Source organism: Camelus dromedarius, chromosome 9 (genome assembly GCF_036321535.1).
Source record: "Camelus dromedarius isolate mCamDro1 chromosome 9, mCamDro1.pat, whole genome shotgun sequence".
Classification (NCBI taxonomy): Eukaryota; Metazoa; Chordata; class Mammalia; order Artiodactyla; family Camelidae; genus Camelus; species Camelus dromedarius.
Window position 1 is genome coordinate 31,316,191 of NC_087444.1, and position 14,681 is coordinate 31,330,871.

The 14,681-nt window shown below is 54.6% G+C and overlaps 2 protein-coding genes across 6 annotated transcripts in view; one reads left to right on the top strand and one right to left on the bottom strand.

Moving 5' to 3' along the window:
- Positions 1-3,328: 3,328 nt before the first annotated feature.
- On the top strand, positions 3,329-8,481 carry LDHD (lactate dehydrogenase D). 3 transcript variants are annotated; one of them, XM_064488960.1, is made up of 12 exons: positions 3,385-3,433; positions 3,510-3,697; positions 3,951-4,063; positions 4,252-4,393; positions 4,612-4,753; positions 4,889-5,048; positions 5,315-5,514; positions 5,610-5,738; positions 5,818-5,945; positions 6,498-6,588; positions 6,677-6,788; positions 6,880-8,481. In XM_064488960.1, the coding sequence occupies exons 3-12, from the start codon at positions 4,056-4,058 to the stop codon at positions 7,043-7,045; spliced, it is 1,278 nt and encodes a 425-aa protein (XP_064345030.1). In that variant the 5' UTR covers positions 3,385-3,433; positions 3,510-3,697; positions 3,951-4,055; the 3' UTR covers positions 7,046-8,481. The 3 variants fall into 3 exon arrangements, with proteins under 3 accessions (XP_010993558.1, XP_064345030.1, XP_064345029.1); XM_064488959.1 differs by having other exon boundaries at positions 3,418-3,433; positions 3,493-3,697; XM_010995256.3 differs by lacking the exon at positions 3,510-3,697 and having other exon boundaries at positions 3,329-3,433.
- Positions 8,482-10,961: 2,480 nt separating this feature from the next.
- ZNRF1 (zinc and ring finger 1) overlaps positions 10,962-14,681 on the bottom strand; it is a 90,279-nt gene continuing 86,559 nt past the window's right edge. Inside the window, exons 3-5 of one of the 3 annotated variants that reach the window (XM_031458076.2) lie at positions 14,199-14,304; positions 12,525-12,616; positions 10,962-11,256 (exon numbers count right to left, since the gene is read on the bottom strand). In XM_031458076.2, coding sequence (XP_031313936.1) covers positions 12,559-12,616; positions 14,199-14,304 — 164 coding nt within the window. In that variant the 3' untranslated portion in view covers positions 10,962-11,256; positions 12,525-12,558. Of the gene's footprint in view, positions 11,556-12,524; positions 12,617-14,198; positions 14,305-14,681 lie in introns of all 3 variants that reach the window. The other 2 variants (XM_064488962.1, XM_064488961.1) reach the window with 2 other exon arrangements.

Below are 14,681 nucleotides of genomic sequence, written 5' to 3' on the forward strand. Positions count from 1 at the left end.
TGTAGTTTAGTATTGTGCCAATTCTCTGACTGTACCAATTGGTGTTTTACTCATTCTCAGTTTTGGTAATTATACTGCAGTTACATACAATGTAAACATTAATGAAAACTAAGTGAAGGGTATATAGGAACTCCCTGTACTATTTGGGCAACTTTTCTGTAAGTCTAAAATTATTTCAAAATAGAAAAGGAAAAATAATTTGGATACTCACCCTTTATCCGTTAGTCATATGGAAGTATCTTCCTCCCCTGGCAGGCACTTTGGTTAAGTTGATGCGTCTCAGCTGGAATGCCAGCTGTACGTTCCAAAGGCCATTCCTTCTATTGCTCGGTCAGGTTGGCAGCCTCTGGGTGGTGAGGTATATACGTTAGGATTAGTGGATCCTATGGTCACCTGCCCATTACTGCACCTCCTTTGCTAAAAAGTGGGTCGCTTGGCCTGAGGTGACAGTACGTGATATACCATGTTGGTCGGTCAAACACTCTGTGAGGCTTCAGACAGTGGTGCTGGCTGGGGCCGTGCAGGTAGGAGAGGCAAACCCACACTCATAATATGTATTGTGTTGATTTCAGTCAAGGTAAATTGTTCCCCTTCCAAAGTGGAAGGGGTCTGATGTGATCAACTTGTTACCCAGTGGCCAGCTGGTGTCCCCGAGGAATGGTGCCAAGTTAGGGAGATTCAGTGTTGCTGCAGTGCTGATAGTTGGGTCGGCCTTAGTGAATGGAGGTCCAGGCTGGTGGGCCCATCATTAGTCTCTTTCCTACTAACCATTGTTCCCCCACTGGGGTGGTCACTGACATTGGTTGGTTAATAACAGCTGGCTGAATCATCTGTCTACTTTGTTTAGTCTCTTCCATGGTAAATGCTCCCTAGTGGGCATTCACATGTGATACATGTGCTATAGAGATCTCACCTTGTACCTACTCCTCTAGATCCATCTACATGCCTCTTTTTTTAATAATTAAAAAATTTTTTTTGTTTTGAAGTATAGTCAGTTTACAATGGTGTGTCAATTTCTGGTGTACAGCATAATGTCCCAGTCATACATAGACATACATATATTCCCTTTCATATTCTTTTTTGTTATAGGTTACTGCAAGATATTGAACGTAGTTTCCTGTGCTATACAGTATGAACTTGTTTATCTATTTTATATATAGTAGTTAGTACCTGCAAATCTTGAACTCCCGATTTATCCCTTCTCACCCCCTTTCCCCTCTGGGAAACTTAAGTTTGTTTTCTATGTCTACGAGTCTGTTTCTGTTTTGTAAATAAGTTCATTTGTGTCACTTTTTAAAGTTTCCACATATAAGTGATATCATATGGTTTTTTCCTTTCTCTTTCTGGCTTTCTTCACTTAGAATGACTATCTCCAGATCCATCCATGTTGCTGCAAGTGGCATTATTTTATTCTTTTTTATGGCTGAGTAGTATTCCACTGCATATATATACTACAACGTCTTTATCCAGTCATCTGTTGATGGACATTTAGGTTGTCTCCAAATCTACATGCCTCTTCTCCAAACCTCCTTGACCCTGATTTTTCAATCTCTCCATAGGCCCTTGACCAACCAACTAGCCAAGTCATTTACCACTCCCTGTGGAATACCAGGTGCATGACCTGGTGCTCTGTCAATTGGGAGGACCTCAGAGTTACCTCCCCCAAGCGGGGCTGTAGTGCAGCAGCAGTCACTTTCAGCTTCCCCCCTCATATTCAGCCAATCCATTCTTGAAACAAGCTTGAACTTTTCCCTCCTTCATCAGCTGGTCGTAAGAGTTCCCCCACATGGTTGGAGATGTGAGCTGAGGGAGAGATGCTAGCTAAGCAATGGTGGGTGACATGGGGGTCTGGGCCACCTACTCACGCAGCTCATTTTGCCCTCTGGCCCTTCTTGTGCCCAGTTTTGTTTGTACCCTTTTTATTTAGTAATGGATTGTTTTGGACCCGCCTGGTTTTATGACTTGGTGGGTCTGATAGAACACAGCTCATGATGGCCAGCTCTGGTCACACAGTCACTTGATATCTTAACCAGGACCCAGTAGTAGGTTGGAGCAATTTTTTTGAACAGTGTATAGTTCTCTGTTGCAGATGTCATGAACCTACTCTGGAAGCTTAGGGATCTATATGGTTGTTCTTTTTAGTTTTTGCCACAAAACTCTACCTTGCATCTCTCTCACATCCATGGATACCTGTAGTATCATCAGCTACATGTGGCTAAGAGCTACCATATTGGGAAGCACAGATACAGAACATTTCCACCACTGCAGAAAGTTGTACTGGGCAGCACTGCATCTAGATCTAACAGTTTGTAAGAAATACAGAGGTTAGAGAAAAATATTAAATAATACCACATGGGTGCAATCATCCAAATAAACATGTGGAACATTTTGCAGAGCAAGTGACTCAGTTTCTTTAACAAATAAATGGTATAGAAAAAAGAGGGAGAGGGAAACTGTTGTAGATTAAGAGGTTTATGAGAGATATGAACCAAATGCATTGTGTGGACTCTCCCTGGATCTGGATTTGAACTAACCAACTGTAAAAGAGACGGTTTTTGAGATAAGCCAGTTAAGCGACACACTGAGAGTGGAAATGTGAACCAATTCAAATGTGGCTGAGGAGAAGGACTCAAGTAGAGTCTGTGTTCTTGGCTCAACTGGGAAGAAAAACAAAACTAGGAATAGCTTTATCTCAGTAATGTTAGCAATGTGCAACTTCAAATTGTTGTGGGAAGAAAACGGAGCTTGGGATAATCTCAAGAGCAACAGCCACATCTGTGGCATGATCCTGGGATCTGCCCCGTGGGAGGGTGGAGACAAAGGGATGGAACAGTCTTTTTCTTCATTTATCTGGGTTGTTGCTGCTCATCCTCAGCACTCCTCTTTCAGGAAGTCTTCCTAGCTTGCCTCACTGCCTTACCCCATCTCATCCTCCAAGAGCTTTCATGTGCTTCCCTCTTCATAGCCCCAATCAAGGCTTCTCTATTCCTGCAGGGTGAGAAAGATAAAGGGTGTGAGCCTTGTTGGAGCTGGGGATTCAGGAGCAGAAAGGGAAGCTGGAGCTAAGAGGCCCAAAAGGAGACTGGAAGGAAGTGTAGCAGTTGGAGAGGTCAACAGGTACCGACAGGACTTTCAGGGCCACAACAAGCAGTTTGAAGGACCATGGAAAGCCTTCACATACTTTTAAACCAGGGAGCAGCCACTGTCCTGTTTCCCTTTATGTTCAGGAAGCCTTTCAGAACATAAGCCTCCTGAATCAGCGAGGGCTGGCAAGGCCACCTTAAGGCTGTGCCACCTTAAGGAGCCCTGACCCACCCCGCATAACCAATAGGCTGGGGCAGCAGCCATCTGCTGCCCAGTGATGGCCAGCCTGCTCCGGGCTTCAATCTGGCGGCTGTTCCCCAGGAAGGGGTACTGCTCCTGGGGGACGCAGGTAGGTGGGAGAAGGGGAACCCCTTGGAGGGTGGGGGGCCCATGCTGAGTTCCTGCCAGGCTCTGTGTTGCCCCAGCACCAGGCGACCTTGAGCAGAGGATCACTGGGCTCCCCCTGTGTCAAGTGAAAGTGTTGAGTGAGATGGGCCAAGGCCCCCACAGCTGCCACGAGTGGGGCTGGAGGATGTTCACTGAACAGTTTGTGGACTCCAGGTGCCCCTCTGGGGCTCTGGGAAACACACACGTTTGAAAGAATGACTGGGAGGTAAGGAGCTGGGTTCTAGGCCAAACCCTATCCTAGATTTGTTGGCCTCTTTCCCCATCTGTAAAATGGGAAGAAATCCCCAGAAGGGCTCCAAGAGCCCCATGAGCCCCCTGCCCAGGGGGGTGGGATGTGGGTGCCTCTGTTCACAGACAGTGGAAGTCCCTCTCTGTCTCCTACCCCTCCCACCTGACACAGGGCAGGCCGTGGCTCCCGTGCCTTTGAGTGACCTTGCCAACGTGCTTCTCCCCTGCAGGGCAAGCTCAGCCAGGGCTTTGTGGAGGCTCTGAAGGCACTTGTGGGGAGCCCCCATGTGTCTACTGCGGCTGCGGTCCGAGAGCAGCACGGGCACGATGAGTCGATGCACAGGTGTGGGCCCTCCCCCACTACAGCCCCCGGCTGGGAGTTGGGGTGCTGGCTTCTCTGGCATTCCCCACCTCTCCTCTACACTCATCCAGAAGAGGGTTCTCTGCCCGTTGCCCAGTGTGCAGTCTCAGGCCCTGCAGCACCGCCAGAGGGTACCACATACCCCTAAATTACTGAGGGTCTGGTTCTAGGTGCCAACCTCCGGATGCTGTGGTGTGGCCCCAGAATGTGGAGCAGGTCAGCCAGCTGGCAGCCCTCTGCTATGGCCATGGCGTGCCCATCATCCCATTTGGCACAGGCACAGGGGTTGAGGGTGGAGTCTGCGCCGTGCAGGTACGTGTGGTGGCTTTCCCCCCCGGTCAGGCCCTGGGCCCATCACATTTGGCACATTGGCAGCTGCCTCTTCCACTGCACACATCCTGGTTGGCCTCCTTACCTGCCATCCCGGGGCTCTGGTCTGGCTCCTGGGAGGTTGGCCACGAGGTGAGGTCCTGGGGGCTGTGTCCTGGTAGGAGGCCTAGGTTAGTGGCACCTTGCACCCTTCCCACCAGGGCGGTGTCTGCATCAACCTGACCCACATGGACCGGATCCTGGAGCTGAATCCAGACGACTTCTCTGTGGTGGTGGAGCCAGGTGTCACGCGCAAAGCTCTCAACGCCCACCTGCGGGACAGCGGGCTCTGGTTCCCTGTGGGTAGGCCGGGGCATGAGACCCTTCCCAAGCCCTGAGGGCTCCCTGGTGGCAGGGCTGTTTCTGGGGCCAGGGGGACCCCTTTGCCCCACCTAGTGCCTGCCCCAGACTGCCTCCTGCCTGCCCTCTGCCCTCCAGACCCTGGTGCAGATGCCTCTCTCTGCGGCATGGTGGCCACGGGGGCCTCGGGCACCAACGCTGTGCACTATGGCACCATGCGGGACAATGTGCTGAACCTGGAGGTGGTGCTGCCAGATGGGCGGCTGCTTCACACTGCGGGGCCCGGCCGTTACTTCCGGTGTGCACCGTGTCCTCTACCCACGGCAATGGGGGCTCACTGGGAGAGAGGTTATAGAACTCATGTGGACCAAAGCTGGTGGTCCTGGGGTTTGTTCCTTCTGCATGAGGCCCACTGGGGCTGTGCCAGGGAGTGGTGGCCTTGGGGGCAGTCTGTGCCGAGAGGGCCAGCCCAGACCTTGGTCTCAGCTCCCCACTTGGCTTCTGACCAGAAATCCATCATCTTGTGGCCTGGGCACTCACCTACCTTGTATCTCTGGGGCCTAGGAAGAGCGCTGCTGGCTACAACCTCACGGGGCTCTTTGTGGGCTCCGAGGGGACGCTGGGCCTCATTACAGCTGCCACCCTTCGCCTGCATCCTGCCCCGGAAGCCATGGTGGCTGCCACCTGTGCTTTCCCCAGCATCCAGGCGGCCGTGGACAGCACCGTACACATCCTCCAAGCTGCAGTGCCTGTGGCCCGCATTGGTGAGCCAGAGACTGGGGCAGTCCTGGTGGGCTCCCCGGAGGAAGCCTCCTTTGAAAGCCAGGCCTCACCTCGCTGGGCGTCTCTGTGCTCCCAGAGTTCCTGGATGATGTCATGATGGATGCCTGCAACAGGTACAGCAAGCTGAACTGCCGCGTGGCACCCACTCTCTTCCTGGAGTTCCACGGCTCCGAGCAGGCACTGGCAGAGCAAGTGCAACGCACAGGTATGCTGGGGTGCTGCGAGGCAGGGGGCATGGGCGGCCCCAAAGTAGGGCCCAGTGTCAACCCCCTGCCCTCCCGCAGAGGAGATCACCCAGCACAATGGAGCCTACCACTTCTCCTGGGCCAAGAATGCTGAGGAGCGCAGCCGGCTCTGGGCGGCACGGCACAATGCCTGGTACGCAGCCCTGTCCCTGCGGCCTGGCAGCAAGGTGAGCAGAGTGGGCTGGATGTGGGAGCCTTTCCTCAGCCTATTATCCTATTGTCCAGGGCAGCAGGTTGAGGGCCCCGGTGGACAGGACTGGCTTCACCCAGCTGTTTCTTGGATACTGCCCAGAGGGAAAGCACAGTGTCGGCCAAACCCTCGGGAGGTAGCTCCTGCCTTGAGCCAGGGCAAGGACAGGGCAATGCTCATAGGAGTTTGAACACAGAGGGAAGGCTTCCTGGAGGAATATGGTGAAGCGAAGCTGGAGCCAACAGGAAGGGGAGACTGGGCTCCAAGCAGCAGGCACTGGGGCACCTGTATGTAGCTCCCAGGGTTGGGGGGAGCAGGGCAAGAGCTGTGGGAGCCTCTGCCGGCAGGTCCTGGGGAACACACCAGGGCTAATCACCTTGTTGCATAGGGGAAACAGGCCTAGAGAAGAGCAGGTACGTTCATGTGAGTTGAGCCCCCTAAACCCATTTTTAGCCTTGATCCCAGTGACCTCTTAACTCTGGGCAGGCGGGGGTGAGGGAGGGAACTTCACAGGCCTGCCTCAACTCAGGGCTATTCCACTGATGTGTGTGTGCCCATCTCACGGCTGCCGGAGATCCTGGTACAGACCAAGGAAGACCTGAAGGCCTCAGGACTCACAGGTTCTGCCTACCTGTTGCAGGGAGTGGTGGGGAAGGGGAGGGTGGAGGGTGGCTCTGGGGGCAGCAGCTCTGTTCTCTGGGCCCTCAGGAACCATCACTGGGCATGTGGGTGATGGCAATTTCCACTGCATCCTGCTGGTAGACCCTGAGGACCCTGAGGAGCTCCTCAGGGTCAAGGCCTTTGCAGAACAGCTGGGCAGGTAAGAGCAGGGGAGGAAGGAGGCAAGCCGGCAGGGAGGTGGGGGGAGTGGGAGGGGCGCCCGCTGAGGACCTCTCCCTGCTGCCTTCCAGGCGGGCACTGGCACTCCACGGGACGTGTACCGGGGAACATGGCATTGGGCTGGGCAAGCGGCAGCTGCTGCAGGAAGAGGTGGGCGCCGTGGGCATGGAGACCATGCGGCAGCTCAAGGCCATGCTGGATCCCCGAGGCCTCATGAACCCAGGCAAAGTGCTGTGAGGAGCTCTGAGCACCTGGCCCCCAGGCCCTCAGACAGTGGCACCTCCTGTTCTGGAAGCTCTTTTTACACCACATAACAGTTCTGCCTTTGCCCAGACCCTGCGGGGGCCTTCGCCTGCCCAAGCAGCCCTTTTACTTGGAGAGGCCAGAGGGAGGAGAGAAGTCTGGAAGGCCAGCTCCTCCCAGGCCCACTTGCTGTCCTCAGGAGCCTTGGGTCCAGTAAATGACTCAGGGTCATTCCCAGCTTCACTGTTCTTGCACACGTCCTGTCCTGGCTGGGAGAGACTCCCCTCTTAGGATGACTCCCCTCTGTCTCGGCCTCCCCATTGCTGGGAGGAGTGAGTGACACAGCCTGGGGGACCCAATACCTTTAGCCCTCTTCCTCCATCTGCCTGGGACACTCCTTTGCTGATGGGAGAAGTGACCTTCAAGTGGCTGCTACCAATCACTGGCAATGGAAGTGATTCTCCTGGTACCACACCTCTCCATGGTGTGATGTATTACACAACCAGCTTTTTTGCCCTCAACACCTGTACAGAGCACCTCGTCTGGGGCACATGGCAGTTGTTCCCCTCTAAGCCCACGAGAGGGCACCCGACACCACAAAGCTCAGATAGCACAGACTGCCTGGGCAGCGGTGCCCAGCACTTACCTCTGCACGGGTCTACAGCTCTCAGTCCTGGGCCCCCTACTTCTCAGGGTCTAGGAGGTGCCTGGTGTCCTGGAAACCAGTCTCTAAACTCTCTACCCGCTACAGGTCCCAGGACCCTATAGCACAGGCCCGTCTCCCTCACTCTCTGACCTTGGCCCTTAGGAAAGGGGCTGAGTGAGGGATGCTGGGGAGCCAGAGGCATCTTCCACCTCCGCATTCCCCGACTCTCCCCAGCCACCTCTGAGCCCCTTCCCTACCTCCACCCTCTCGGCCCCTCCCCACCTCTCCCCATCAGCTGTTCAGGCCCCAGGGCGGAGGCAGCCCTCTGACTGGAGTCCCGGGAGTCCCAGTTGGTCAGTTCTTAGAACCCCTCTGTGCAAACACTGGGCTCCTCTGTGACGTCTCTGTCCCTTGGATGGCAGCAGTAGCTGTGCAGTGGGTAGTGTGGGGCAAATCTCCCAGGCCCTCCCCCCGAACCACCCAATCTAACCATCAGCCACGTGCAGTCTTGGAGACACAGCTCACCCGTGCCCTCCCCTCCACCCAGGTGCCACCTGCAGCCCTCCTGGGGCAGCATTCTTCTTGGCAGGTTTCTCCCCTCCTGGGCAGGGCTCTTTGATGTACCCCTCAATGTCTGGCAACTAGTAGGTGCTCAGCAAGTGACCACTGCCCTGCAATTCTTTATTAAGAAAAATTCAAAACATACAGGAGAGTTGAAAGAACAAGTCCACCGTTCACTGAAATACCAGCCACTGAAGATTCAACAATGAATATTTTTGCCTTACTTGCTTTGTGTTTTTTGGGGAACTGAGTTACAAATTTTCTGACATCATTCACCTATATACTTCAGTAGCTATCTCCTAAGAATAAGGATATTCTCCTAAAAACCTCAACACCATTAAATGGCTACTGAAGGAGTGGTTTTAGTGAGATGCTCCTGTCCAGAAAGCCCCTCTCAAACTGTGCTGGGCCCTTAGCAGAGGGAGTGGGTGGAACCCACCTCCTAGTTCCAGACAACTCCCTTCCCTCCCAGAAAAGTAGAGCTCAGGAGAGTTGTTTGCATGAGGATGACAGATACCAGTTCCCTCTGGAAGGCCCAACAGCCCCATCCCACCCTGACCCAGGAGGGGAAACCTGGGTCTGAATCAAGAGGACACAGCAGCAGCGAGCCAGGTGGGAGTGAAGTTGCTGGCAGTGGCGTAAGCATCAGACCCGGAACCTGGAATAGCCCCCAGAGTGGGCTCCAGCCTTGCGCAACCCAGTTCAGGACCACTCAGCTCACCCAGGGCGTTGCCAAGGCCACTGGGCCTAAGCCACTGAGGTGGGCACACAGGCCTCCTCCGCCTGCAGGCCCAGGGGTCAGGCAAGGAGATCTTCAGGGCCAGCTTTGCAGGAGGAATTAAATATAGAACAGGGAGACACAGTTGCCAGGCAGAAGCAGGAGGTGCTGTGAATAGAACAGTGCTCTTTACAGTGACGATGTCACGTGCGAGCCTGCTGTGCATGTGCCAGGGACTTCGGGGCAGATTCTCTGACCCTCATGGTGACCTCTGAGATGTGTGACCTTGTTCCCACTTCACGTGCGGGGCATCGGACATCCAGATGAATGAAGTTGTTTCCCCAACATCGTTCTGCCAGAGGAGCCTGCCTGCTGACAGTTCGGAGCCCAGGTTCCTGCCACCACGGCGAATGTGGGTCCTTGGGTCTCCACCCAACAAGTGTAGACTCACAAACTCCTCTTGAGTATTTCTCTGAAATGCCAAGCAGGCCCGTGGCTGGGCTCACATCTGCCCACCAGCCTACAAGGCCCTTGCACAGAGCAGGGGCTTCAGGAAGCGTGTGACAGAAGGGCCCGGTGGGTTAGATTCCACAGACGCAGCACACAGGCCTGAGAGGGAGCAGGGCACAGCAGCGGCTCTGACTCCCTCCAGAGCCGTCTGTCGCAGGCTCTGCAGGAGGCTCTGGAATGCCTCTCTGGGAGCCTGTCTGGCACAGAGACAGAGGCCAGGCACGCACTGCTACCCCTAGCCCCGTGCTTCCCACCCAGCCCCAGATGTGCCAAGTCTTGTGAGCCCTAAGTGGTTGGTTCTAATTCAAGGGCTCTGAGCTGGCTCAGCTCCAAACCAGGGCCTCTTTCTGGGCTTCAATGAAGCATGCCCATGAGTCAGCACTAAGACGCGGCCATAGCAACAGGCAGGGCAGGGCATGGGATGCGGAGCCAAGGTTTGCAGGAGTGGGTGGTCTGAGCCAATGCCTGGGAGAACCTGCATCCTTGTGCCCTCCAATGGCTGCAAGATTTTTGCCCCACAGATCTTTCCAGAAGAGTTGTGTTACCACCACTCTACAGGTGATGGCAGATGGATTCCATGAGGCTTGAGTGAGTTCCTAAACCTGTAGGACTCCTGCCTGACCGGCCACATTCCCTCACCTAGGTGTGACCGCTGAGAACCATGCCACACACCTGTGGCCCTGAGTGCCAGCCTGAAGCAAGGCTAAGGAGGTAGGCAAGGGAGTGGGGGCCACACCTTCAATGCCCACTTCTTGATTGTGTAATGATACTTGACTAAAATAAAGCCACACAGTGAATCTTTTATTAGACATTATTTTAATACCATATCAAAACACCTTGACTAATGAAGAAAGCTTTTCCCCCCAGCTTTGAACGTTTTTTAAACATTTTATAAGGGTTTTTTTTTTAAAATATATAAATACAGAAACCTATCTTGCAGGGGCTGATGCCATGTGTGAACATCAGTGTCTAAAATGTTTTCCAACAGAGCGCCTGCAAACAGGGGGAGCTGTACATATCCCTTTAATAAGTCCTTTGTTTGTCTAAGTTTTCTGGGGAAAAAAAAATCCACAAGGGTTTAAGAAAAATGTTCAGGCATTTCTGCAGGACACTTGTGATTGTTAAATCCTCTGAACTGACCAGAACCAGGAGGGAATACAGTAGGAGAGATGGGAAATGAGGTGGAGAAGGTCCTCAGTGGGTGCTTTTTTGGCAATGAAGTTAAGATATCAGGGTCCCAAGGGGAGAAAAGTGCAAAACCAAGCCAGAAAAATGGGGAAAAAAATCAAACAAAAAACCAAGGCAGAGCAGTTGGTGAGAGAGAGGCCGCTGGGCACCGGCCGTGAGCTAGGTGCCAACGGGACATGCGAGGCGAGAACCTGGCTCTGTTCGTTTCTGTCACTGAGTGGGTTCTAGCTGGGCAGCAGAGAGCAACCAGTAAACATCACGAGGGAAAACACCAGTCGACACTAGACTTTTTGTTGTTTTATAATTTTTTTTTTGTAAACACTTTAGAGACAGACCCACAACGCCTTTCAAAGGTGAAAAAGAAAATGCCCCTTCCCTCCTGGGACGAGGATGCGGGGAAGGATGGCGGGTGATGCTTTCTTCTCTCAAACGCGCTCTCATCCAATCTGGTGTCCTCGGGGGGAAGGGGGACCATTCTCTGGAAGTCAGTGCAGGAGGGGTGCCCTGTTCCCACTGGAGTCCCCAGCTCAGCTCTGCCCCAGTGTCCGAAGCCTCCTCTCAGGAACGGGGGCCTGGCTGTCCCTGTGGGGACCGTAAGACGTAAGTCGTGCTCCGTTGGGCCTGAGGCCAGCCGCGTGCATCTGCTGAGGCTGGGCCGGGCGCCTGTGGTTCCGGTCTGGGGCCCCGAAGCCAAACATCATGCCAGGAATTTGGACTTGCAGCCGGAGCCAGGCTCCACTCCCTCCGCCTTACTCTCCCCCTCGCTGTGTCTTCTCCCCACGTCCTCAGTTTTTGAGGTGAAGGTAAAAAGAGCAAATGTCCCTGAATTGTCTGACATCATCAGCTGTCCTGGGAGTTTACTTGGAATAAATGAAATAAACCTAATGAAGAACAAAAGAAAACAAAAAACGAGAGAGAGAGAGAGAGAGAGAGAGAGGGAGAGAGAGAGAGAGAGAGGGAGAGAGAGAGAAGGAGGGGTGGGAGAAAGAGAAACAAAAGGGAAGGGACAGAGAGAAGCCCCCAAACCCTACGATGTGAGATGAGATGGAGTCAGGATTTTGGTTTCTTGGGGGTTTAGTCTGCCTGACAGAAAAAAGAAAGCGCCAGCCAGGAACATGTAAGGGACAAGCAGGATGATGGGGACAGGAGAGGATGGTCATCAGAAAAGCAAGGTGCCTGGGGAAGAAATTGGGGGTCAGAAAATGGTTATAGGGGAGCACATGGGCACAGCTGGGAAGGGAGTTGGTTGTGCTGGTCTGCTGTGCACTCAGGGACCGGGGCTGTGGGTGGTGGGGCCCTAGGACTGGCCTCAGATCCACCTGGAAGTGGGTGAAGGAAGTGGCCGCAGGTGGGAAGAGCCAGCTGTGAGATGCCTGCTACCAAGCGCTGCAGGGATATGCACGCCCCACATGCTGTCTTGTTCAGTGAGTGCGATGTCGGTGCAGGGCGTGAGTGAGATTATCCCCGTCCCCAAAGAAGCAGGGATCTGTGAGAGATGAGGATTTGCCCTGGCCACCCAGTGAGCAGAAGGCACAGCTGGGGAGCAAACCCGTGTCCTGTCCCAGAGCTTCTCCCGCCCAACACTTCCCGAGGCATCTTTCTGAACCTTCCTCAGGGAGATTCGCCCCACACGTCTGGAATTCACTGGTCTTTCCCCCAACTAATCTACCTCTACTAAGCAGGTTCCTCTCCATAACCATGCAAGGCTATACTCGTATCCTTCCCAGGGAATCATGCCTGCCCCACAAGACCACTACTGGTGAGACGCTCCCCTCTCCCAGGACCCCCTCTCGGGGGGGGTGTAAGGGCCACTCAGCTCCCCTGCCTCCAGGCCCCAACCACCGGCTTACCTTTGAGAGGAGTCAGCAAGCGAGCCTGGCAGGGTCAGTCCGCGGGGTGTTCTGGACAAGATCTGTTCACTTCAAACCACGAGTCTATGCAACTGATGGGGAGGCGGCAAGAGAAACATGTCACCAACTGACCAGGCCTCTCCTTAGGGGCTGGCTCCAAGGGCCAGGTCTCTGAGCAGAGGATTCCTAACTCTTGCCTGTGAAGACCCCAGACACCCACTTTCTGAAAGCAGGAAGAAGGGAGGACACCCAGAAGAGTCCTGGCTCAGCTGGAGGCCTGGTGTGGTGGATATGAGACTGGAATGGACACTGGTACTGCACGAAGCAAGGACTGTGGCCTCAAAAGGGACCAAGACCTCACGTGCATGGAGCCCAGGAGCACGGGCACAGCCCCCAGCAAGGTGAGAGTGGGCGGTGTGCGGACAGCCAGTCAACCAGCTCCAAGGCTCAAAGGACAAAGAAAGTGGGAATAGAGACCTGGCAGGCTGGCCGTGGCTCTGCCCTCTGGTCCTGAGACAGCCCTCTTCTGGGCTGGAGGAGGAACCTCGTGGCCCCCTCCCCAGTGGGTGACTTCTCAGAAGACTCCAGCTTTACAGGGCTCAGAGGGCTGTGGTCAGTAGCCGGCATTTAGCTGGAGAAGGTGGCCAGGGGAGGACTGACCCTGTGGCTTAATGACATGGCTCAGGAGAGTCAGATGGGGGGCTGATGGTGAAATTCTGGTTTCCAGTGTTTATAGAAAGGACTGTCTGAACCTGGGAGGGAACAAAAATTGCCCCAAGACAGCTTTCTGTGAACCAACAGCTGGGTATTTTCAAAACAGGAACCAGACAGATCATTTGCATAATTCTCCCCCAGAGCCAAAGATTCCCTTCTTCTGGTTCTGGGTAATGCTTCCCTGGGACACTGGAGCTCTCTGTGCTGGGCCCAGGCCAAGACTCCCCCCAGTCTCCACCTGAGCCTCCCTGGCACCAGCCACATCCACAAGCCACCCTGTGGCCAGTGGCCCCGTGAGCCAGGCTTTGGAAAAGCCTGTGTGTCAGGAAGCAGCTCTGGAGCTCCAGGAGCTGAGAGCAGGTGGCGGCCACGGGCAGCACAGAGCGTCCTCCATCCTGGGGAAGGAGGTGTCTTCTTTCCAGTTGGAATCAAGAACGAGGCTCCTACTGGAGCCTGAGGACGAATCTCGGCCCTGCTAATTATAGCACCTCACAGTGCCATGGCCCCCCAGGTAGTGGCTGTTTCTGCCTGCTGGGCCTCTAGGGAGAAGGGGCGGTGCAGGGCGGCCAGCCCCGCCTCCTCCCTGGGCCACCGCTCCTGCACAGATGAGGGTCCGCACCCTGTGGCACAGAGGGGCCCGCAGTGGAAGGAAAGGCTCACAGAGACGGATGAAGATTCACCCTACCAGGCGGCATCCCCAGCACTCCCACCTCTGGGGCTGCTCATGTCTCTCCGACAGCCCCCACCACCCAGGCTGTCAAACCCAAGTAAAACCTCAGACAACTCTGCTCGGCCCCGCGCTCAGCATACCCAGACCTTCCCACTTGCTGACCTCTGCTTCCACCCCTCGAGTCCTGGTGGACAGAGTGGCTGCTGACGGCCAACCCCCTCCCACACACAGGGAAGGAGCCCTCCGGGGTCTGGGGTGCGGCTGAGATGGCCCTGCCGACCCTCTCGTACCTTTTGTGATAAATGCACAGGCAGGGCAGCCTGGCTATCGTGTCCCCCTGAAGCAGCTCCTCCAGGCAGATCACACACTCACCCGCGTCTTTAGTCAGCACGTCATCTGCAAAGGGGGGATGGGAGTGGGAGAGGTCAGTCACCGCAGGCAGGTGCACACAGCAGGCACAAGTCTAGAGCTGGCTGGGACCGCTTAGGTCGCCTGAGGTCTGCGAGGCTCCGTGGGGAACACAGAAGCCCCAGAGGAACCATGATGTGAAGGCCCTCAGTGTGGAGACAAGACATGCGAATTATCTGAAGGCAAAATGGGATTAATCACCAAATAAGAGGCGCAGACAATGAAGGATGAAAAAGGCTTGGAGAGGGAGAGACACGTAGCAGAGGCAGCACAGGCAAAGTGGTTCCCTGAACAGACTTTTCCCCTAAACACACACACACAGACCAGGTGCACTGATTTCTGTTTTGAAAAAATAAGGTGATGGA